The 23,550-nt window shown below is 36.5% G+C and overlaps 1 protein-coding gene across 4 annotated transcripts in view; it reads right to left on the bottom strand.

Annotated features, from left to right (window-relative positions):
* MMRN1 (multimerin 1) overlaps positions 1-23,550 on the bottom strand; it is a 69,830-nt gene that overhangs the window by 12,168 nt on the left and 34,112 nt on the right. For 3 of the 4 annotated variants that reach the window (XM_030313433.1, XM_030313431.1, XM_030313432.1), the window contains exons 5-7: positions 19,424-19,528; positions 17,416-17,589; positions 7,790-9,778 (exon numbers count right to left, since the gene is read on the bottom strand). In XM_030313433.1, coding sequence (XP_030169293.1) covers positions 7,790-9,778; positions 17,416-17,589; positions 19,424-19,528 — 2,268 coding nt within the window. The remainder of the gene's footprint in view (positions 1-7,789; positions 9,779-17,415; positions 17,590-19,423; positions 19,529-23,550) is intronic. The other variant, XM_030313434.1, reaches the window with a different exon arrangement.

Here is a 23,550-nt window from a genome sequence, read left to right on the forward strand (position 1 = left end):
GGGGCAGAGAGAGAGGGAGACCCAGAATCCGAAGCAGGCTCCAGGCTCTGAGCTGTCAGCACAGAGCCCGACTTGGGGCTCGAACTCAGGAACCGCGAGATCATGACCTGAGCCGAAGTCAGACGCTCAACTGACTGAGCCACCCAGGAGCCCCTAGTTATGGACCAGTTAATAATCAAATCTGTTTTCAACTCTTGGGTGCCAAAGAATAGTCTATTGTAGAAATAGCTCCTGTGATTCAGGAGAAAGAACCTAAGCAAGTTCGGTGTCTGTGTAAATGGGGACTTGGTATTCTGTCCCCTTTCCTTTTTTGTGTCAGACCATGTGTTACAAATTTTGGTTCAGATGTGAGTATCAAACACATGGGTTTCTGCCTGCTCACCTCAGATACCATGGACACTTTACTACAAGACAAGGTACAGGAAGGGCCTGTCAGTTTTGTCAGCATCCTCTCCTCAATCGTCATCCTTCCATCTGAAGGAGAATCACATGGAAACCTGGGGAGTCTTTTCTTCTCCCAGGAACCATGAACGAAAATAGTACATTTAATATTCTCTCCAACACTGGTATGTTTTATTGACACAAACTGGGGAGACTATCCCCAGCAGACAGGCTTGCTAATCAATTCTGACATAATGAATATCTTTACGATCATGAACAGAAAAGAATTAATGGAGCAGGCCTGAGACTGCTAGCTTTAGAGAGGCCTGCTTGCAAGGTTTTGTCCTTAGCCCACATCTGGGCACTTGGCTTCTTGCCATTTCCTAATTGGTAAGCGTCATTCACCATGCCCCGACTTTTTGTACAAATAATGTGGGTATCCTGAACATCTGTTTTCTTTCTGAGAGTCTGGAGTTGTGGTAGATGCTAGGCAGAGGGTGCCTACATGGCCAGTCCTGTTATAGATGGAATGTTTGTGTTGGCTAAGAATTCATACATAGAAATCCTGACCCCCACCCCCCAGTCTGATAGTATTGGTAGGTGGGGACTCTGGCGGGGGGGTGAGTAGGTCATGAGGGTGAAGTCCTCATGAATGGGATTAATGCCTTTTTTTTAAACAGACCCCAGAGAGCTCTGTCACTCCTTCCCTTTCTGCCATGGGAGAATATAAGACATGTACAGTCTGCCACCTGCAAGAGGGTTCTCTCCAGAACCCAACCATGATGCACCGATGTGAGACTTCCAGCTTCCAGAACTGTGAGGAATAAATTTCTATTGTTTATAAGCCACCTAATCTATGGTACTTTGTTACAGCAGCCTGAATTGACTAAGACAAGCCCCAATAAAACCCTTGAGTGCTGACCATCTGAAGGACTTCTCTGGTAAGAAATATTGCACATACATTACTGCATTTGTGTGTGTGTGGGGGGGAAGGGGGACTAGAGAAAGAACACACACAAGCGTGCTCCTTTATAGGAGAGAGTGAGCATAAGAAAGCTGGTACAAGATTTCTCCAGACTCTGCCGTATCATTTGCCCACTCTGATTCTATCAGGTATCTTCTCACTATAATAAACCTTAGCTCTGTGCATAACTATATGCCGAGTTCCATGAGTGCTTCGGGCAGATCACCAAACTTGTGTGTGGTTTTGGAGAACTTATATATCATGAATTCTAAATTCAAGCACTTGTCCTTCAAAATTTAATTAGCTTACAGTTAACTATTTTGTACAGAAGTCAACATATTAGTTATTTTTTTTTTTTTTTGAGAGAGAGAGTACAATCCAGGGAGAGGGGCAGAGGGAGAGAGATGGAGAATTTTAGGCAGGCTCCACACTTAGAGTGGAGTCTGACACAGGGCTCAATCCCAGGATCCTGGGATCATGATGTAAGCTGAAATCAAGAGTCAGATACTCAACCAACTGAGTCACCTAGGTGCCCCAACTTATTCGTTATCTTGAGGTATATTTGAAAATGTTAATTTTTTTATAATATGGAAAAACACATGACGAGTAGAAATTACCTTGGGAAAAAACCATTATTAAACTTTTTGCAGGTACTTTTCAGCAATTGTTAACACAGATACATTTTTTTACACTTAAGCCTTTACATTTTGTATCCTATTCTTTTTGAGTTATCATTATATGATAGGCATTAACTCAGTTATAAACATATGTTGAAGTTATTTTAATATTTATTTATTTATTTTGAGAGAGAGAGAGCAAGCAGGGAAGGGATAGAGAGAGAAGGAAAGAAAGAATCCCAAGCAGGCTCCATGCTGTCACTGTAGAGCCCAATGTGGGCTCCAACTTCCTAACTATGAGAGTGAGAACATGATCTGTGTCATAATCAAGAGTCGGAAGCTCAACCGACTGGGCCACCCAGGCACCCCATATGTTGAATTTAAAATACAATGACTTATAAAGATAGGGAATGATGGAATACCACGAGTCTGTAAATTATGTTGATATATGTAAATGATTATATGTCAAGTGTTAATTGAAAATATTAGAGAAAAACCATAAACATCAGGTATGGCTAAAAAAATTATATCATATGGATGTAACTAATTTAATGATATTGTATACAAGTTAGTTCCATGATCCTCACAGCAAACTTTTGAGGTAGATATATTATTCTATATTTTATAATAAGAAAGCAAGTTTTAGAAAATAAATGACATGTCGCAAATAAATATATTGCCAGACTGGACCTGAATCTTGGTTTCCTGATTCCAAAATCAGTGCTCCATAGTCATCATAACTGTCTCAATGCACAGTCACAAAAATTAGATATGGTTTTAAAGTGGTATAAAACAGTTAAATATCCAGGCTCCTATTTTTCTCTTTTAAATCACTTATATCCTCACCAATAATTTTACGAAGTGTATTTAGTACAGCAGCAAGTCTTATGTAGAATGTAATCTTTCTTAAGAGGAGTGGTTAAAGGGGCAATTATGAATAAAAGAAGTTTATGATGAGAGTTAAGTATATTTGGTAAGCACTGGGAAATGGTCACAAAAAAAAGTCAGTGGTTTTACGAGGAGGGCGTGCGCGTCCTCAGTGATGTTGCTGCTGACGTGTTGCAGCAGAATTCAGCTCCTCTTAGAAGGCAAGCAGCCAAACCCTCTCTGCGGGGACAAGTCTGCCAATTGCTGTACAAACAAATCTTCAAAGATGAAATAAAACCCTCTTGGTGTCTATGGGAATATTGTTTAGACACAATCAAATATTTAGTGATTCAACTGGAACAGCTTATCAGCACTGGCCTAGGAGGAATCATGATTAATGTAGCTGAATATGGGGATGGCTCACAAGGAACTGATAGGGATGAGGACTCTGAATTTTTCCCTTCTATTGCATCAGTCAGAAAAAGATCTTGTGAATCATTGATGGTGACTTTCAGTGACAACTGCCCACTGGCCATATCACAGAAAATCCAAACTGGAAAGTAGCAGCTTTAATTCCTGGTAAGTGCAGGAATGAATGGCAATATTTGGATCTTCAAGAAAGGAAACTCTCTGTGAGTATCAATCCTGGCCATCTGGAATATTCAGGTATGGCCAGACACTGAGATAGATTTGATGCATTGAACAGAAGCAGAAGGAAGAGAAAGGCGGGTGAACGTTACTACACAATCTCTGGGCATAGTGGTTGAGGACTGAGCCCTGAGTCCAAGAGACCAGGGGCCAGGCTCCATCACTAACTAGTTGCACGAACCTAAGCAGAATAGGTCGGTTCATCTCTCTGAGAGTTAGTTTACTTATCGTCAACAATAACAACAATGACAGCTATTTCATAAGTATTGTTAAATGGGCTAATATATAGTATAATTTTTATAGCACCTGTGATATACTGAGTGTTAATAAGTAGTATTCAATATTATATTATTATAATATTACTATTATTAGGCTTCAAAGGAAGTTATCAGTATGAAAATTAAGATTACATTTTTAAATGACATTTATACGGTTTTTTCATTCTACTAACTGAACTTACTATTCTGCAAATACTGACTATAATCTGAATAATATTATTGTGACATTCATAAGATGATAAATTATCTTCTGATGTTGGTTAGGTAGGGGAACACTCTGGCTACATGGTATTTATAATAGAATAACAAAGGTCAAAGGACACACAGCCATATTTAGCCAGTGTGCCAGTCTGTCCCACCCCTAGTATGAAACAGGTTATGAAAAGGAGTAGTTAATTGCAATTGGTTTATTCTTATAGGAGAACTTAGCCTGAGTCCACTGGTTTTATCACCATGCGTAGACTTCACCTGCTCAGCCGTTCAGTGAATGCCATTGGTTTTATGGCCCATAGAAGCCAGCTTAATGAGCTTGCATATCTACGCATCCACTAAAAGGATCCTACGTGTTATGCTGCTGGTCCTACATAAAGTGAATATCTATCTACTCAGTTCACGAATTAGGCCAATATATTTTTATTGCCCTGACATTGTTATTGGCTATCTTTACTGAAATAAAATAAATAACTTTTAATTAATTATTAATTTTGGTAGATAAGCCTATAAATTGTTTTATTTCCAGTAAATAAAAGAACAGGAAGCAACTTTATCAAGGCATCATTGGAAAAAAGAGGATCAGAATTAAGTTAATTATTAGCCCATTAAGCCCAATACTGAGTCAGCTGCTATATAAATATCTAAATATAATTTTCCTAAGCTCCTAACATGCATTCTTTATACTATAAAAGTTTGTAAGTTCTTAAGTTCTATTAAACATTTTACCTCAACTAATTTTGAAGCTATTCAAATTTTATACTTACTATATGGATCCAGGTATTTTTTGGTTTAAGAAAAAAAAAATGACATGGTTTGCCTGCTGTGTGATCACATGTACTATCGAGCTTAACTGAAACCCATTTGCAATGTTCACAGGAAGACCGAAGATGGAAATAAAATGCAAAAAAGAACAACTGATTATTTTTTTTTAAATAATTATTATAGGGGCGCCTGGGTGGCCCAGTCGGTTGGGCGTCTGACTTCGGCTCAGTTCATGATGTCATGGTCCGTGGGTTCGAGCCCCGCATCGGGTTTTGTGCTAACAGCTCAGAGCCTGGAGCCTGCTTCAGATTCTGTGTCTCCCTCTCTCTCTGACCCTCCCCTGTTCATTCTCTGTCTCTGTCTCAAAAATAAATAAACATTAAAAATTTTTAAAATAATTATTATAAGAACATCTTGTAATGAAGTACTACTACTTTTGCCTTGGAAACATGTAAGTCTGAATTGTTTATTCTATGATTGCACATGACCAGGTTAGTCTGCTTGGGTCAGACTAATTGGAAGGAAGTCATAAGTAAAATACAATAATTTAGGTAGTCAAGAAACAATTCGACTTTGTATTATTCTGTGATATTTAATATTATCAAAACATCCAGAGATTAAATATGAAGTCATATGATATTAGAATAATGATCACTCATAATTAGAAAGCTATAAAATAAAAAAAATTCATCCAACTGGGCGTATAATTTAACAGCAGACTCATGTGAGAGGCACACTGGCATTTCTTTTAGTGAGAATCAGTAGCTATTCTTTTCACTGTGGAAAGATTATTTAATATTATTTATGTGCCAAACATATTCATAAAACACTTCTCTCAGAGAGACTATTAAGTAGTTTATATGCACTGCATTGAATTCCGCCTTCCTCCCAACTTTATGCTTTTCTTTGGGTGTTTACAACTTTTATTAATGATATTGCTACCCTCTCATTTCCCAAATTCAAAACCTCAGAATATTCTAGGTTTCTCCCTCCCCAAGTGCCACGCATCCAGGCCGTGAATAGCTCACCTTTATCACAATAATGCATTATGCAAATATTTCTACCAGTGAGCTCAACAAAACACCTAATGCAATCCCATCACTTAAAAAGAAGAAACAGAGACCCAGACAGGTGAACTTGGGTAAGGTTACAGAGAAACTTACTGAGACCACTAGGACTCGAGTCATGATTTGTTGCTGCCTTGGATCATCAATTTTTCCACTCTTCTGCTGTCTATTAATTTTATTTTTGCAACATGTCTCACATCTGTGCCCTCTGTTTCAACCACCTCTTTCTTAGATCTGGCTCTTATTGTTCTAATACTGTCCTAACTGGCATCTCTAGTTTCATGCTTTGCAGACATGTTGTATACTACTGCTAACTTCATGCTTCTGAGATACAGTTCTTACCACACCCAACCCATTGCTCCAAATTTTCAAAGACCACTTTTTACAAAATCGTGTCTAAATGCCTTAGTGTTGTGATCTGAATGTGTCTACCCAAAATTTATATGTTGACATTCTCAATCCCAAAGTTGATAATACTAGAAGGTGGAGACTTTGGGAGGTGGAGCTCTCATGAACAGGATTAGCATTCTTTTTTTTTTTTTTTAATTTTTTAATGTTTATCTTGTTTTGAGACAGAGAGAGACAGAGCATGAGCGGGGGAGAGGCAGAGAGAGAGGGAGACACAGAATCAGAAGGAGGCTCCAGGCTCTGAGCTGTCAGCACAGAGCCTGACGCGGGGCTCAAACTCATCAGCTGTGAGATCATGACCTGAGCTGAAATCGGATGCTCAACCAACTGAACCACCCAGACACCCCTAGCATTCTTTTAAAAGAGACTGCAGAGAGATCTCTCATAACTTTCACCATGTAAGAACACAGCAAGAAATCCCCAGTTGTGAGTCAGGAAGAGGGCCCTCATCAGAATATGATCAAGCTGACACCCTGATCTTGGACTTTCCAGCCTCCGAAACTGTGAGAAATACATTTCTTGTTATTTGAAAGCTACCCAGTCTGTGGTATTTTGTTATAGCAGCCTAAATGAACTAAGATGCTTAGCTTAGCATTCATGGCTTTCTGTGATCTACCCAACTGAATTCCTGCTCACTTATGCAGTCATTCAATCAGACAGTCATTGAACAGATATTTACTGAGTTGCTATTGCATACCAGACATTTTGTCAGATGATGCCAAAATGAGTAAGACTTAGTATGGTCACATTCATCCAGGAGCTCATTATCTAATAGGTTTCTTAATTACATATGCAAGTAAAAATGTCCTACAGGGGCAAATTTGATTGTGTTATAGAGGTCTTGTCAGAAAAGAAGTTAAGAGGGGCGCCTGGGTGGCCCAGTCGGTTGAGCGTCCGACTTCAGCTCAGGTCACGATCTCACAGTCCATGAGTTCGAGCCCCGCGTCGAGCCCCGCGTCGGGCTCTGGGCTGTTGGCTCAGAGCCTGGAGCCTGCTTCCATTCCGTGTCTCCCTCTCTCTCTGCCCCTCCCCCGTTCATGCTCTGTCTCTCTCTGTCTCAAAAATAAATAAACGTTAAAAAAAATTGAAAAAGAAAAGAAGTTAAGAGGGGACCTGGGTGGCTCAGTCAGTTAAGCGTCTGACTTCAGCTCAGGTCATGATCTCATGGTTCATGAGTTCAAGCCCCATGTTGGGCTCTGTGCTGACAGCTCAGAACCTGGACCCTGCTTCAAATTCTGTTTCTCCCTCTCTCTCTGCTCCTCCCATGCTAGTGCTCTGTCTCTCTCTCTCTCTCTCTCAAAAATAAATAAACATTAAAAAAAAAAAAAGAAAAGAAAAAAAGAAAAGTTAAGAAACATGTAGACAAATATTTGCATTATAAGCACTTGTTTTGTTTTGATGCTTAATTTACATCGGATGGAATCTCATTCAAATGGTACATCAGTGATCTTTGAATTACTTAACTATTTACCCAAGTTCAAGAAAGAGCCTTTTATATTTTATGGACTTGATAAACCACACAGATCTACTAAGTACCCTTTAAATTGAAAGAGATTAAAACTTATTTTTTCAGCAATAGCTTACCAGGAACTAGAACGTTGTCTGTGTTTCTTTGGGTCCGGCCTATCAGGACAGTGGTAAGATTCCCTGTTGGTTTTTTAAGTGAATTGGGTTTCTTCGGCAATAGTTTTATTTGCTTCTGAGACTTGACAATATTTGCAAGACTACCAGACAATGTTTGATTCACATACCAAGTTAAATTGGATATGGCAATTCGAGTTTTGATTTCAATTACTGATTCCACAAAGTCCGTCAGACCTTTCTGAAGAAGCTGAATATCTGGCAGGGAACCTTCTATCCACTTAGGTATGGTAGCATTCAGTTCTGATATACTTGTAGAAGAATTATGACACATCATTAAAACTTCATGCAGAGTTTTGTTAAGTAAAGAGAAATTAATTGAAAGGTGAATGGATTTTGCTTCCAGTGCCTTAAATCTGGAACTTAGTACCTGCAGTTGAATAGCTTGGTCTCTCTCATTTGTAGCCGTATTGCCTTTTTTTAGTGAAACATAATAAGGTATGAGTGTCTTGGTCACTTTAGACTCAATTCCTTGCAACCTAGTTTCAAAATTTTGGGAAATCTTTGTGGCTGAGAGTATTTTCTCCTCTAAATGACTCATATTTTGCTGGTATTTTATCACTTGCGAAGTGGTTTCATTGAACATTTGATAAATCTTTTGAAAGTTGGACTGACTTAGTTTCTCATCTTTAGTACTATCTGCAAGGACCTTGGCAACTTGCAAAACAAAGCTGTATCTCTGACTGTCATTGACCAACATCTGAATAGAATCATTCAAACGTTGGAATTGAGGAATAAATGTCAAAATAGTTTCCATATTTTGGGTGCATTTGTGATGGACCTCAGGATCATACTTTATGGTACTTAAAGTCTCTTTTAGCATGTAGTTATCTTGAATGAAATCAATGGCATTGTTTATAATAGTCATTGTCTTATTTAGGCCATCTTCCATTTCCAGGGCATATTCATTGATACGTCTGTCTAAGGCATCACTACGGCTCTGCACTTCATTCCTAAGTAAGTTGTGTCTTTTTGAAAGTTCTTTGATAAGAATATTTAGGGTGTTGACAGCAATAATCAGATTTTCCACTTTTTTCCTTGTAGCTACTGTTTCTTTTGGTTGCTCATATGTCATTGTCTCTCTAAATGGTGCTCCCCGCTCAAGCAAGGGTTGAAGGATCTCCATATCGTAAGTCAAATCATTTAGCTGCTCATTCATTTTATCCACCTTATTGTCCATGGGAAAGAGAACCTCAGCCAATGTTTGGTTTAAAACTTGTAAATTCTCTTCTGTGTCCTTAATTTGAAATTTAAAATCATTTCTGCACTTGGATAACATGTCTTCACATTCACTTCTGACAGATTCTTTCTCCATCTCCAAAGCCATGGTGAGATTGTTAATCTTGCTGTCGTGGATGTGCAAATCATCAAACATTTGCAGCATCATCAAACCCTGCTTCTTCATATTCTCATGTAGAGCAGACATGTACTCAGTGACATTATTGCTAAGTGATTCAGCAGCTGGAACACCCTTCTGATCTGATACTTGTTCAGTTGATAAAAGCTGCTCATGTACTTCCCTCATGTTAGAAAGAGTCTTGTTGAGGGATTCATAATACAGAACACTCCTTGAGTGTTCCTGTTCTAAAGCACCTTCTAAGTGAATTTGCTTTGCTTCTAATTCTTTAATAGGCTTTTCACATGTAAAAGTCATTTCTTGTCTTATATTCACAATGTGATTCTTTAGATCTAGTATATCAGTTAAAGTGGGCCTATTTTCTTGCATTAAAACAGACTTTTGCTGGACTGCTATTGAAACCACGGATTCATTAACTTGCCGAATTATTTGTCTGGTGTTTTCAAGGTCCTCTGATAGGCTGGATACAGTCTTGAAGAGCTGTGCCACAGTCTCTTGCATTTCATTTTGAAAAACTTTAAATTGTTCTCTTACTATATTCTTTACCAGATCACTAATGCTTTTGGATTTTAGACCTAGAGAAAGAAATATTAAAAAAAACAATAAATGATACATGATTTTAATTATATAAACTTTAGATATCTCTAAACAGATATAAAGTTTGGGACTAAACCCTAATAACATGTAATAATAAAAGTACTTTGCTACATTTACTTATGAAATTTTAAAAGTTACTATCGTTCATAGGAGATCAATTTCTTAATTGGTAAAACTGAAGGAAGAAATCAACTGTGGTGTAGAACACACCAGAACCATAAACAAAAGATATGAAGAAACTGCCACTGATTTCAATTAATAGGCCCTTGTACCTTACTATTCTAACTCCAGGCTTAGTCTGGTATGAAAATAAATGGCTTTGGGCTTTCTGCCTCAGTAAATAATACCTGGTGTTATCTCATGACTCTGTTATTAGGTTTCTAGTAATTAGGTTTCAGAGCTTGTGTTTTGAGCTCATAAAAACTAATAAATTGACTTCAGAGAAGAAATTTAATGACATTTCCAAATGAGGAACAATATCAAGTAACAGTCACAAGATTCAACGATAGCTTATAACAACAATATAATAATGAGGGGTTTGGGGATCACAAAACAAAATCACATGAAAATAGGAATTCAAGATATACCTCAGTTGTCATAATATGACATTAATTCTTAACAAAAATAAGAGTAAACTCGCTACTACTGAAACACATATTAGTATATCCAGTATTAGAAAGCATGGACTGATCCTATATCAGAATTATGGGCATCTCAAAGTGGTCTTAAAAAAAAAAAAAAAGGAAAAGGAAAAGGGTCCTGAAGTACTCAGAACTCAGAACTATTCAGAATAGGAAATGAGTATTTAAAAATGTAAAAAACCAACCAACCAAACCTGTTACATACAAAAACAGGGAAATGGGAAAAAATAAAACATATGCTTGTGGTTTACTTATGGTACATAGCTACGAAGCACATATAAATGGAAGATATCTCCACTCAAATTCACAATGTAGCAATGACTGTAATGTAAAATATCGGCAACATACTCCAAAGCATTTTGAACAGGAAGTGTACATAACTGTGAAATGTTATGGCTATCATAAAGCCTATTTAAGAAGGATAATTATAGAATAAAAATATATAGTCTCTACATGTCTCTATTTTGTCAGCATGTTTTAAAAAGTATTTGAGATGCATAAGAGACTTATATAAAAAGTATGTGAAAGATCAATTATAGCAAATAGAATGATGTGTTGCTTAAGCATCTTGATATTAATCTGGCAAAAAGATAAAGCTGTAAATGTTGTTTACATTAATGAATATCTCCCTGGAAATCCTATACCCTAAAGGTCAATATTGCTAACTGATCTTTAGGGAATAGTATTTCCAGAGGGGGGGGGGGAGAAAAAAAGTTATTTTACATTTCTAAACACAGCAGAAACTGAAATACATTTAAGAGTCCAAAAAATATAAGTCATTGAAAATCGGTTTGTATGTAATTGAAAAATAAGTATTTTTATTTTCTAAATTTTACTTAGCATTTAACCAGTTGCCTACATATACAAAAAATCTACATTGAGGATATTCTATATGCTACACAGAAAATAAAATTTGGAAAGTTAGATTTCTCACACTAAAAATAGAATATATTAGCTTCATTGAGTGTAAGGTACTACTCAATAGCAAAGTTTTTTTTAATTGTACTTCCCACAATATCACTTAGTCATTTCCTGTTAGTTAAAATTGCCTTAAGTTTTCATGATGGTTTGATGAAATACAATAAAATATTTAAGGTTAGGGATCAGACATTCTTGGAATTTATAACCTTATCATTTGGCTTTAAAATATTTTTCAAGATTGAAAAGGTAAAATAAAACTGAAGTGTAAGTGAATTAATTAATTGTGGGCAGTAAAAACCGCTGTTTAAATTCAGTCAACAAAAACTATGTGATCTGAAAGTCAGGATAAGAAGAGTGAGAGGTAAAAACACTAAACAGGTAAAGTTTAGTTCAGAATGTTGAAGGAGGTAACTAGAAAAAAAAAGTGAATGATGAAAATGTAAATTGGGAGGTGCTTTAGCTATTATGTCTTAAATCTTTAATGGAAAAATACATTGGATTAAGGGCAAAATCAGAGCAGTGTCTGAAAAGAAATCAAACAGACTATTAGCTTAAAAACAGATTATTGTTTCTGGAAAAGGAGCTTTAATACATCAAGAATTTGTTGCTAAAAATCATCTGTGTAAGAATCTGATTTTGTGAAATATGTCAAAGTGATTTATGTCAATATCTGAGTGGGAACATAGTCTTAACTTTATTTGATTCTGTTTCATGTGACTCATATGATTCTACCTCTTAAAAGAGGACATTGCATTTGGTGACTTAACAGATAGATATGTATGATATCAGACACCTTGGTTGCTCTTCTGTGGTTGTGAATATATAGCCCATTCATAACATTCAGGTACCTCTTAAGGAACTGGGGCATTTGATGTTGAACATGTTTCTCACCTTGGATGTGGAGTAAGCAAGAGAAGAGGTTGTGGTTTTGTTAGGCAAGTGCAGTTCCTTGGGGCGGGTTTAGTTTCTGTTGCCTGAATGACCATTCAATAACAACTAGCTCTCTGGTTTTCATAATCAATTGTGCTTAGTACACAACTAATGTCTCCTATTGAGGGGAGAATTTTTTTTCCCTTTTATTATTATTATTTTTTTTAATTTTTATTTATTTTTATTTTTTTCAATATATGAAATTTATTGTCAAATTGGTTTCCATACAACACCCAGTGCTCATCCCAAAAGGTGCCCTCCTCACTACCCATCACCCACACTCCCCTCCCTCCCACCCCCCATCAACCCTCAGTTTGTTCTCATTTTTTTACAGTCTCTTATGCTTTGGCTCTCTCCCACTCTAACCTCTTTTTTTTTTCCTTCCCCTCCCCCATGGGTTTCTGTTAAGTTTCTCAGGATCCACATAAGAGTGAAAACATATGGTATCTGTCTTTCTCTGTATGGCTTATTTCACTTGGCATCACACTCTCCAGTTCCATCCACGTTGCTGCAAAGGGCCATATTTCATTCTTTCTCATTGCCACGTAGTACTCCATTGTGTATATATACCACAATTTCTTTATCCATTCATCAGTTGATGGACATTTAGGTTCTTTCCATAATTTGGCTATTGTTGAGAGTGCTGCTATGAACATTGGGGTACAAGTGCCCCTATGCATCAGTACTCCTGTATCCCTTGGGTAAATTCCTAGCAGTGCTATTGCTGGGTCATAGGGTAGGTCTATTTTTAATTTTTTTGAGGAACCTCCACACTGTTTTCCAGAGTGGCTGCACCAATTTGCATTCCCACCAACAGTGCAAGAGGGTTCCCGTTTGTCCACATCCTGTCCAGCATCTATAGTCTCCTGATTTGTTCATTTTGGCCACTCTGACTGGCGTGAGGTGATATTTGAGTGTGGTTTTGATTTGTATTTCCCTGATGAGGAGTGACACTGAGCATCTTTTCATGTGCCTGTTGGCCATCTGGATGTCTTCTTTAGAGAAGTGTCTATTCACGCTTTCTGCCCATTTCTTCACTGGGTTATTTGTTTTTCGGAAGTGGAGTTTGGTGAGCTCTTTATAGATTTTGGATACTAGTCCTTTGTCCAATATGTCATTTGCAAATATCTTTTCCCATTCCGTTGGTTGCCTTTTAGTTTTGTTGGTTGTTTCCTTTGCTGTGCAGAAGCTTTTTATCTTCATAAGGTCCCAGTAGTTCATTTTTGCTTTTAATTCCCTTGCCTTTGGGGATGTGTCAAGTAGGAAATTGCTACGACTGAGGTCAGAGAGGTCTTTTCCTGCTTTCTCCTCTAGGGTTTTGATGGTTTCCTGTCTCACATTCAGGTCCTTTATCCATTTTGAGTTTATTTTTGTGAATGGTGTGAGAGAGTGGTCTAGTTTCAATCTTCTGCATGTTGCTGTCCAGTTCTCCCAGCACCATTTGTTACAGAGACTGTCTTTTTTCCATTGGATGTTCTTTCCTGCTTTGTCAAAGATTAGTTGGCCATACATTTGTGGGTCTAGTTCTGGGGTTTCTATTCTATTCCATTGGTCTATGTGTCTGTTTTTGTGCCAATATCATGCTGCCTTGATGATTACAGCTTTGTAGTAGAGGCTAAAGTCTGGGATTGTGATGCCTCCTGCTTTGGTCTTCTTCTTCAAAATTACTTTGGCTATTCGGGGCCTTTTGTGGTTCCATATGAATTTTAGGATTGCTTGTTCTAGTTTCGAGAAGAATGCTGGTGCGATTTTGATTGGGATTGCATTGACTGTGTAGATAGCTTTGGGTAGTATTGACATTTTGACAATATTGATTCTTCCAATCCATGAGCATGGAATGTTTTTCCATTTCTTTATATCTTCTTCAATTTCCTTCATAAGCTTTCTATAGTTTTCAGCATACAGATCCTTTACATCTTTGGTTAGATTTATTCCTAGGTATTTTATGCTTCTTGGTGCAATTGTGAATGGGATCAGTTTCTTTATTTGTCTTTCTGTTGCTTCGTTATTAGTGTATAAGAATGCAACTGATTTCTGGACATTGATTTTGTATCCTGCAACTTTGCTGAATTCATGTATCAGTTCTAGCAGACTTTTGGTGGAGTCTATCGGATTTTCCATGTATAGTATCATGTCATCTGCAAAAAGTGAAAGCTTGACATCATCTTTGCCAATTTTGATGCCTTTGATTTCCTTTTGTTGTCTGATTGCTGATGCTAGCACTTCCAACACTATATTAAACAACAGCGGTGAGAGTGGGCATCCCTGTCGTGTTCCTGATCTCAGGGAAAAAGCTCTCAGTTTTTCCTCATTGAGGATGATGTTAGCTGTGGGCTTTTCATAAATGGCTTTTATGATCTTTAAGTATGTTCCTTCTATCCCGACTTTCTCAAGGGTTTTTATTAAGAAAGGTTGCTGAATTTTGTCAAATGCCTTTTCTGCATTGATTGACAGGATCATATGGTTCTTTTATTTTCTTTTATTAATGTGATGTATCACGTTGATTGATTTGCGAATGTTGAACCAGCCCTGCATTCCAGGAATGAATCCCACTTGATCATGGTGAATAATTCTTTTTATATGCTGTTGAATTCGATTTGGTAGTATCTTATTGAGAATTTTTGTATCCATATTCATCAGGGATATTGGCCTGTAGTTCTCTTTTTTTACTGGGTCTCTGTCTGGTTTAGGAATCAAAGTAATACTGGCTTCATAGAAGGAGTCTGGAAGTTTTCCTTCCCTTTCTATTTCTTGGAATAGCTTGAGAAGGATAGGTATTATCTCTGCTTTAAATGTCTGGTAGAACTCCCCTGGGAAGCCATCTGGTCCTGGACTCTTATTTGTTGGGAGATTTTTGACAACTGATTCAATTTCTTCGCTGGTTATGGGTCTGTTCAAGCTTTCTATTTCCTCCTGATTGAGTTTTGGAAGCATGTGGGTGTTTAGGAATTTGTCCATTTCTTCCAGGTTGTCCAGTTTGTTGGCATATAATTTTTCATAGTATTCCCTGATAATCGCTTGTATCTCTGGGGGATTGGTTGTAATAATTCCATTTTCATTCATGATTTTATCTGTTCCAGTCCTCTCCCTTTTCTTTTTGAGACGCCTGGCTAGAGGTTTATCAATTTTGTTTATTTTTTCAAAAAACCAACTCTTGGTTTTGTTGATCTGCTCTACAGTTTTTTTAGATTCTATATTGTTTATTTCTGCTCTGATCCTTATTATTTCTCTTCTTCTGCTGGGGTTGGGTGACTTTGCTGTTCTGCTTCTATTTCCTTTAGCTGTGCTGTTAGATTTTGTATTTGGGATTTTTCTTGTTTCTTGAGATAGGCCTGGATTGCAATGTATTTTCCTCTCAGGACTGCCTTCGCTGCATCCCAAAGCGTTTGGATTGTTGTATTTTCATTTTCGTTTGTTTCCATATTTGAGGGGAGAATTTTGCTGTTTATGTTGTTATGAGTGTATGATTTTTTCTGTGTCATTGCCAGAAATTTTGTTAGTAGTTTCACAAAGAGCTGTTGACAGGCCTAATTCTTTAATTCTCTTTGGTTATGATAACCAAATTTTGTTAAACAAATTTCATTATGGTGGTTATAGTCAATTGTATACTGTTTCTATTTGTTTTCTTTCACATGTTATCACTTCAGGGAAAGTATATTCCTCTCTCATGCTTGCTATTGGTTTAAGTTTAGCCACCGAGGACATGCCAGAAATGTAGGGCGGGGTCTTTCTTTCAGGGGCTTGATAGCACTAATTGTTTATATAATTAAAAAAAGTCATGGTTGCTGCTATACTGGTAAATGTTACAGAAACCTCCACCTTATCTCTTTTGCCTGCAAACCACATGTGAAAAATAAAGAAAAACTAACATGTGATATGGGATTGGACAGTGAGGATGTTTTTATGTATAAAATAAAGTGAAAGGGACCAGTAATCTTGAAGTTTGGAAACATACAATAAACCCAGAGAAGTGATCAAATTACTTAAACCCCTTTGCCTAATTAATTCCTCCTGATCCATAGCTTATTTGTTGAGATAGTTTCTTTTTGTAGAAGCCTTCACTGGTGCCCTTAGACTCGATTTGTTGAAACTATCAAATGGTCCCATAGTGCCCTATGCATAAACTACCATAGCAATTATTCACTATCTATAGATTCCTGTGGTAGGCAGAATAATGCTGTTTCACTCAAAATGTCCACACCTGAACTTATGAATATGTTACCTCACCTGGCAAAAGGGCCTTGGGAGATATGATTAAGGTTTAAGACCTTGAGGTGAGAATATTCTGGATTATCCAGGTGTGTTCAGTGCAATCACTGAGCCCTTCAAAGGGGAAAAGGAAGGTAGAAGAGTGGGTTTGACACATGCCATGAGGACTCAACAGTCTTGCTGGCTTTTGAAGACAGAGGAAGAAGGCCGTGAGCCAAGAAATGTAATGGTGTCTAAAAGCTGGAAACAAGCTTCAGTTTATAGCTATCAAGAAAACAGGACCTCGGTCCTACAACTGCAAGAAAATGAATTTTGGCAACTGGAATTAACAGGATTTGGATTATCCTGTAAAGCCTCCAGAAAGGAACACAGCATGCTGTTTTAAGAGCACAAAACTTGGGCAAAACTAATTCACATTTATAAAGAAATTATTATTTCCATCATCTGAGATGTTTTAGGATATATTTTATTGATTATACTCCATAAGCTAGATAATTTCTAGGATAATTATGTACTTTTGATTTATCTTCAATATCTTCATCAATATTATTGAGACAACCATATATCTAGTTCCTTGATAATCATTTCTTAGCCTCATCTTTGTCTTGAACCGGAAACCATGATGGAAGTAAATTAAGTACAGTTCATTTTACAAGTTGAGATGTAACCAGTACATAATGAAAATAAATTAGATAAAATATTCAGTAAAAGATTTGACTATACAGCAACAAAAAATTTAGATGTTTCAAATTATTTCAGAGATTGATACAAATATCTTATTCCAAAATCATAAGCCTTAGAGACTTTACACACCCAATCTTAAGAAAAAATTCCAAAGCGATATGAGAAAAGATAAATGAGTCATTTACCTTTTGTCTTAACTCAATGAATAATGTATTTGACTTTACTTGTACCTTTTAGAAAAGATTGAAATTCTCTGCCTTTATCTTCATTGATTTTCCCTTCTAGGGAGGAGTATGTGTTTCTTACATCACTAACAGCCAAAGAAATATTGTCAATCTTCTTTTGCAGAAGGGTCAGTTTCATTGCCTGCTGGTTCATCTGCTCAGTCATCTTTTGTGTCACTGCTGCATGGAGAAGAAAGGAATATTGGAAGAATTTAAAAAATGAATATGTATATACATAATATCATTCAAATATTGTGATAGGTTTAAGGTATTTCAAATAAATCATGTTCGTATTATATATTTGAAAACATAGACTACTATATATGCACTTAGCAAATGGCAGCCTGAACTTTACACTAAGGGTAAAAATTTATAATATATAAATATAAAATACATATAAATGTATACGTTTATAATATATTATATTTCTAAAATATTCTAACTTTGCTCAGAGTTTTCAGTCTTTTTTGTTTTGTTTTTAAACCTCCAAGAGTTATTGTTACATTCTTAAGAGGGGACAAAACTGAGGTACAGAAAACCAAAGTAACTTGCTAAAGGTTGCAGAGCTAATACCTTATCTTCTGTTTATTTATTAATTTTTATATTAGAGAGAGAGAGAGAGAGTATGAGCCAGGGAGAGGGGCAGAGGGAGAGAGAGAATCTTAAACTCACGCTCATCATGGAGCCTGACTCTGGGCTCAATCCCACGACCCTGGGATCCCGACCTGAGCCGAAATCAAGAATTGGATGATTAACTGACTGAGCCACCCAGGTGCCCCTCATCTTCTGCTTCCAAATCCAGTGTTATAGAATTAAATATGTGTAGCTATATACACATATGTATGTAGTCATATCTATAGTCTAAGGATTTTATACTTTACTGAGCTTTTCTTTCATGAGTGCTAAAGATTCAGATTTACTTTGAATCATTTAACATAACTATGATAGTTTCCATACTTCTACACATGCACTTCACTAATTCAAGGAGGATTTTATAGTATTCTATGAAGATACTGAATTCCAATCCCCTTTAAAAAAGTAGTTTCTATGATATATTCATCTTTATTCCTAAAAAGATCCCCTTAAGTCTCTTTATTCCTAAAGAGATCCCCTTAAGTCACATTTCTCAAGTTGAGTGCCCTAGTTTGTATGACTAGATCTTTGGAAAACACATAGAGGTTTTCAGCAGTAACCAACCTCCTATTTCTAAGAAATAAAGTTAGTCCTAAAAGAAATGGTAAGGGGAGCCTGGGTGGCTCAGTCAGTTGAGCGTCAGACTTTGGCTCAGGTCATGAACTCTTAGTTCGTGAGTTCAAACCCTGTGTCAGGCTCTGTGCTGACAGCTCAGACCCTGGAGCCTGCTGTGGATTCTGTGTCTCCTTCTCTCTCTGTTCGTCCCCTGCTCGCACTCTGTCTCTGTCTCTGTCTCTGTCTCTGTCTCTCTCTCTCAAAAATAAGTAAAGATTAAAAAAAATTAAGAAATAAAAATAAAAGAAATGGTAAAATACTTATTAGAAAGATGAGAAAATATGGGGCTTCCCAACATTGGATCAACATGAGTTTCTCAATTAGGCACAATGATTTTCCCGAGTCAGTGATCAATATCTTTGGTGATCCCTTCTCAATCAAAAGAAGGGAGGCTTCTTACTTCCTTCAAATGCTCACATCATTCCTTCCACATCAAGATACTTCCATGATTGCACTCTTTGGAGGACAAAAGTTTGACCTTACTTTGGAAACTTGTGATTTCCTTACAACCTCATATAACAGCATTTTTAATCGCCTTCTGTGTTTGCACACAGAGCTTTGAAATTATATGTGGTCCCTTCAGGCTGGGAACATACAGCTCATCCATGGTTTCTCCCAACGTGGGGCACCAATAGAAAAGGATTGAGAGGTATGTTAATGTGTCACCATCAGACATTTGACAGCCAAGGGATTTCCTGTTTCAAAGTTGTTATAAATAGTGTTGACAATAATTGGGTTAGGGATGTTAGTAATTACAATCTGTGACCTGGGTCACCACAGTCTTTCTGCTGCTCCTGCTTGGCTGTCTCTTTGCCAACAGCTGTGTGACTCTCAGCCTGGTTGCTGTGTATCAAGTGCTGCTGTTCCTGGGCTGGACAGACACAAAAAGAAGAGAGGGAGTTCAGCTTTGGGACTGCCTCATTTTTTCCAACCCCGAGCAGCGCCGTTCCAACCCCGAGCAGCGCCCCGTGGCTGCCGTTCATTTTCCCGTGTACTGGAGCATGATGGTCTGCGATGATTGCAGAGTGAGCTGCTCGCCCCCATCCGGGGCGGGGGGGCAACGTGCGTCCACTTTGTGCTGGAAGCGCAGGGCTCTAAATCTGTTTGGCAAAAATAAAATTATTCAGGTCTCCTTTTAGGCACAAATGGATGGTACTTTGTGGCAGCTGTGCGAACCGGGGGACGTAACGTGCCTGCATGATTGAGGGACTTGAAAATCAGCTGTGTGAAAAGCTACAGTGGCTGTATAAATGGACTGCCACAAAGCTGCTTGTTTAACAGTGCAGTTTCCAACTGGTGTCTCTTTGGAAGTAAGGGGGAGCTACAGGTTCCTTAATGAAAGAATATCTGTTTAAATAAATGGGCCATTCCCAGATTTTTAGGAAATACAGAGACTCAGCATATAGGGAATACAAGTAAAAGTAACTATTACATGACATGTCTCGAGGGGATCGACCTGTAAAATCAGTGAAATTTCAGAAAAATAGAAATGCTTATAAAATAAATCTACTCTATTAAAGCATTGATTCCTCTTTCCCACGAATCAATATTTTTGATGGAAATATAGTTTTTCACTGAAGAAAATTTAGAGCGAAAATGTACTAGAAATATTGAACACATCAAGTAATGTAGATCTGTAATTTGCAGATCTTTAACCGCAGATTACTTTTACTTTTAATGAGCGAATGTATTCATTGAAGTCTGCATTATCAGACATGAGAAAACAAGGGTTTGGTATCTGTGCTTCTAACTATGTGAAATTATGTACCACTGAAACCGCGCCTCTGGCACATGTTAATTATGCTCCTAAGGCATATGTGGCTTTGACAATAATACTAAAGGATCTCTACTCCATAGTAAGAATAATACATTTGTCATTAATGTGAGTTAGTCTCTGTTGTTTGACTGAATTTTCCATTGTTTTTCTTCAGGGCATCAAGCTAAACTAACAAATTTCCATTCATGTTCAAGGTTTTTGTTTTGATATTGTTTCTTTTTTTCTCTCCACTGTATTATAGACAGTCCTGTATAATTGATGATTTATTTGGAAGAAAACAATCTGCAGCTTGGGGAGATTATACTTATTTCCAGGCTGTAGTAAGTGGCAACAAGTTCTACTTTTCTGTTAGGTCCTAGCAATAAGGTTCTTAAAGCCTAAATTCAACTGAATTCATACAAATATATCTATTGAATAATTGCATAGATTTTTATCAATTTTCCTCCTTAGATGATGTAAGAAAGCATTTTTCTGGCAGCTAGAATCTAAGTCTACCCATGAGAGTAACTAGAAAGTGAAGTGATGGTTCTCAAACCAGGGTCACTAGATCAGCAGTATCAGCACCCCCTGGAACCTTTTTCTTTTTTTTCCACCTGCAAATTTTTGAACGTAACAACTTCTAGGTCCCATCCCAGACCTACTAATTTTTAGAAAGTCTGGAGTGGGGCAATACTTTGTGTTTTAACAAGTGCGGCTGCTGTGTCCAATGCACAGTGAAGTTTGAGAACCACTGAAGAAAGCATCGAGACATATCTTCCTTAGCAACTGCCCACCTCACAGTCTTCCCAATTTCTCTTAGCAATGGAAGATGGTTCAGGATACAGATGTGCAAGTATTTATAGCAAAAGGAGCATGTGGCTTCAACAGGAGGAACAAATGCTCTTTTAATTTTCTTACTGCTTACCTTTTCGATCAAATCACTCACAAGAAAAGAAAACAAGACAAAACAATCATAGGAAAACAAAAAGAGCTGGTACATTTAAAGATATTTCCATAATATGATAGGCAGAGGATAGTTTGTTATGAAGTAATGAAAAACAGAAGCTCCTGTAAATTCTGAAACACTAAAAGTGTCCGTGTGCTTTCCATTCCCTCACCTGAAGGTTCTGATTCAGTAGATCTGTTCTGGGGAATTGAGCATGTGTGTATATATATGTGTTTATATATGTATAAATATATATGTGTTATATGTGTGTGTGTGTGTGTGTATAATTTTAAACTCTATAAGTGATTTATAAGTACTGATTTATAACAAAATTTCTAATTCTAATATCTCATTGTTAAAAGGCAGAAAATTCCAGATATTTTCATATTAAAATTGTAATCCAGAAATTTATCTTCAGAGATTTTTAATCACACCTGCCTATTGATAACAAAAACGTGTTAAATACCTGATTTATTAAAACTCCAATACATGACAACATTGAGTCTCCTTTTATTCCATAGAGAAGTGGACCTTTATAAGGAGGAAGTAATTTTGATAAAAATAACTGAACAATTTATAGTAAATTATTAAAAACACTAGATAAGAGACAAAAGTTTAAATTTTAGAAGTACTTCTTATGAGTGTGATTTTTTTTAAAAAGAAAATCATAGAAATTTTATCAATAATGAAATTATTCCTGCATTATCTAATGATATAGTGCAAATCTGGAATGCCTTTTTATATGTAAACTATCAAAGTAAAAAATGTCAAATTGATATAAAAAATTAATTAATATAAAACAATATTTCTGGAATGAAAATCAACTTGATTTTGTTTTCAATAAAAATTAGTGGATTTTACTTGCTGTATAAATGTTTGATTCAAATAATGCTCTAAACTCGTGTCATTTAAAATTAATATTAAAATTACTTAATTTATTTTTCATAATGACATTCAATTTCTGTTCAATTTCAGTTATAATCAAGAGAAAAATATTAAAGAACCTTATGAAATTAGTCTCATAAGTTTTTGAAATGAAAAGTTTCAAGTAAAGCAAAATTTTTGAAATAAAAAATTCCAAAATACTTTATCAAATAGTGTTATTAAAAAAATCAGTAAAAGAAAATGTTTAAAAGATAAAATTAGAGTTTTAACATTACATAAGTGAAATGGCGGAACATTTGAGAAAAGAAAATATTATAGAACATACCTAAAATGATTCTGATATAGGCATATCATTAAGAATCAGTTTTATGTTTAGCATTTGGGAAATGAGCCTTTTTAAAAAAATGGAAATGACATTCTAATAGAGATGTCAATTATTTTTTTAACTCTATAGGGGAAAAAATATTCACCTTGCTAAACTGGAGATAATTTGAAAACTTAAAGACGTTTTAGATATGAAAAAAGTACATATACTATTTGAAACAAAAATTAATAAGAGATGAATTACATGAGAAACATCAATTTTTCTAATTATACAAAATTACATTTACACAACAAACTCAAAAATATAATAAACGTTTACATTCCTGGATTTATGGTGCCACGAATTTGGCCAAATAATGTTTGCAACACTCTATGAATTAAATAGGACATCCTTACAGGAATTTTCATGATTTAGTTAGTAACAAATATATCGAATATTTTAAAATGCACTTAGTTTTTAGGGGCTGGAAAGATTTGAATGCAATCATTCTTAATTCAGTAAACACTAATAGATAATTCAGCAGGATGGCACTATCATTTATGTTAATAGAAATTATCAACTTGCTGAGACCTGATATCACCCATTGACTCTAAATCTGATGGAGAATTTTTTTTTTTAACATTTATTTATTATTGAGAGACAGAGACAGACAGAGCGTGACCATGGGAGGGGCAGAGAGACAGGGAGACACAGAATCCGAAGCAGGCTCCAGGCTCTGAGCTGTCAGCACAGAGCCTGACACGGGGCTCCAACTCACAAACCATGAGATCGTGACCTGAGCCTGAGTTGGATGCTTTACTGACTGAGCGACCCAGGTGCCCCTGATGGAGAATTCTTTAAAGGAGGTTGAGGAAGGACTCTGTTTTAAATCATCTACCTGATAGACACATCATTTAGCTGGTGTCATCCATGTCAAAAAAACGAACACACCAGTAAGTTGTAGAAATTAATACATTATTTAGAAATTACTAGAATAATGAG

This window comes from Lynx canadensis, chromosome B1 (assembly GCF_007474595.2).
Source record: "Lynx canadensis isolate LIC74 chromosome B1, mLynCan4.pri.v2, whole genome shotgun sequence".
NCBI classification, from domain to species: domain Eukaryota; kingdom Metazoa; phylum Chordata; class Mammalia; order Carnivora; family Felidae; genus Lynx; species Lynx canadensis.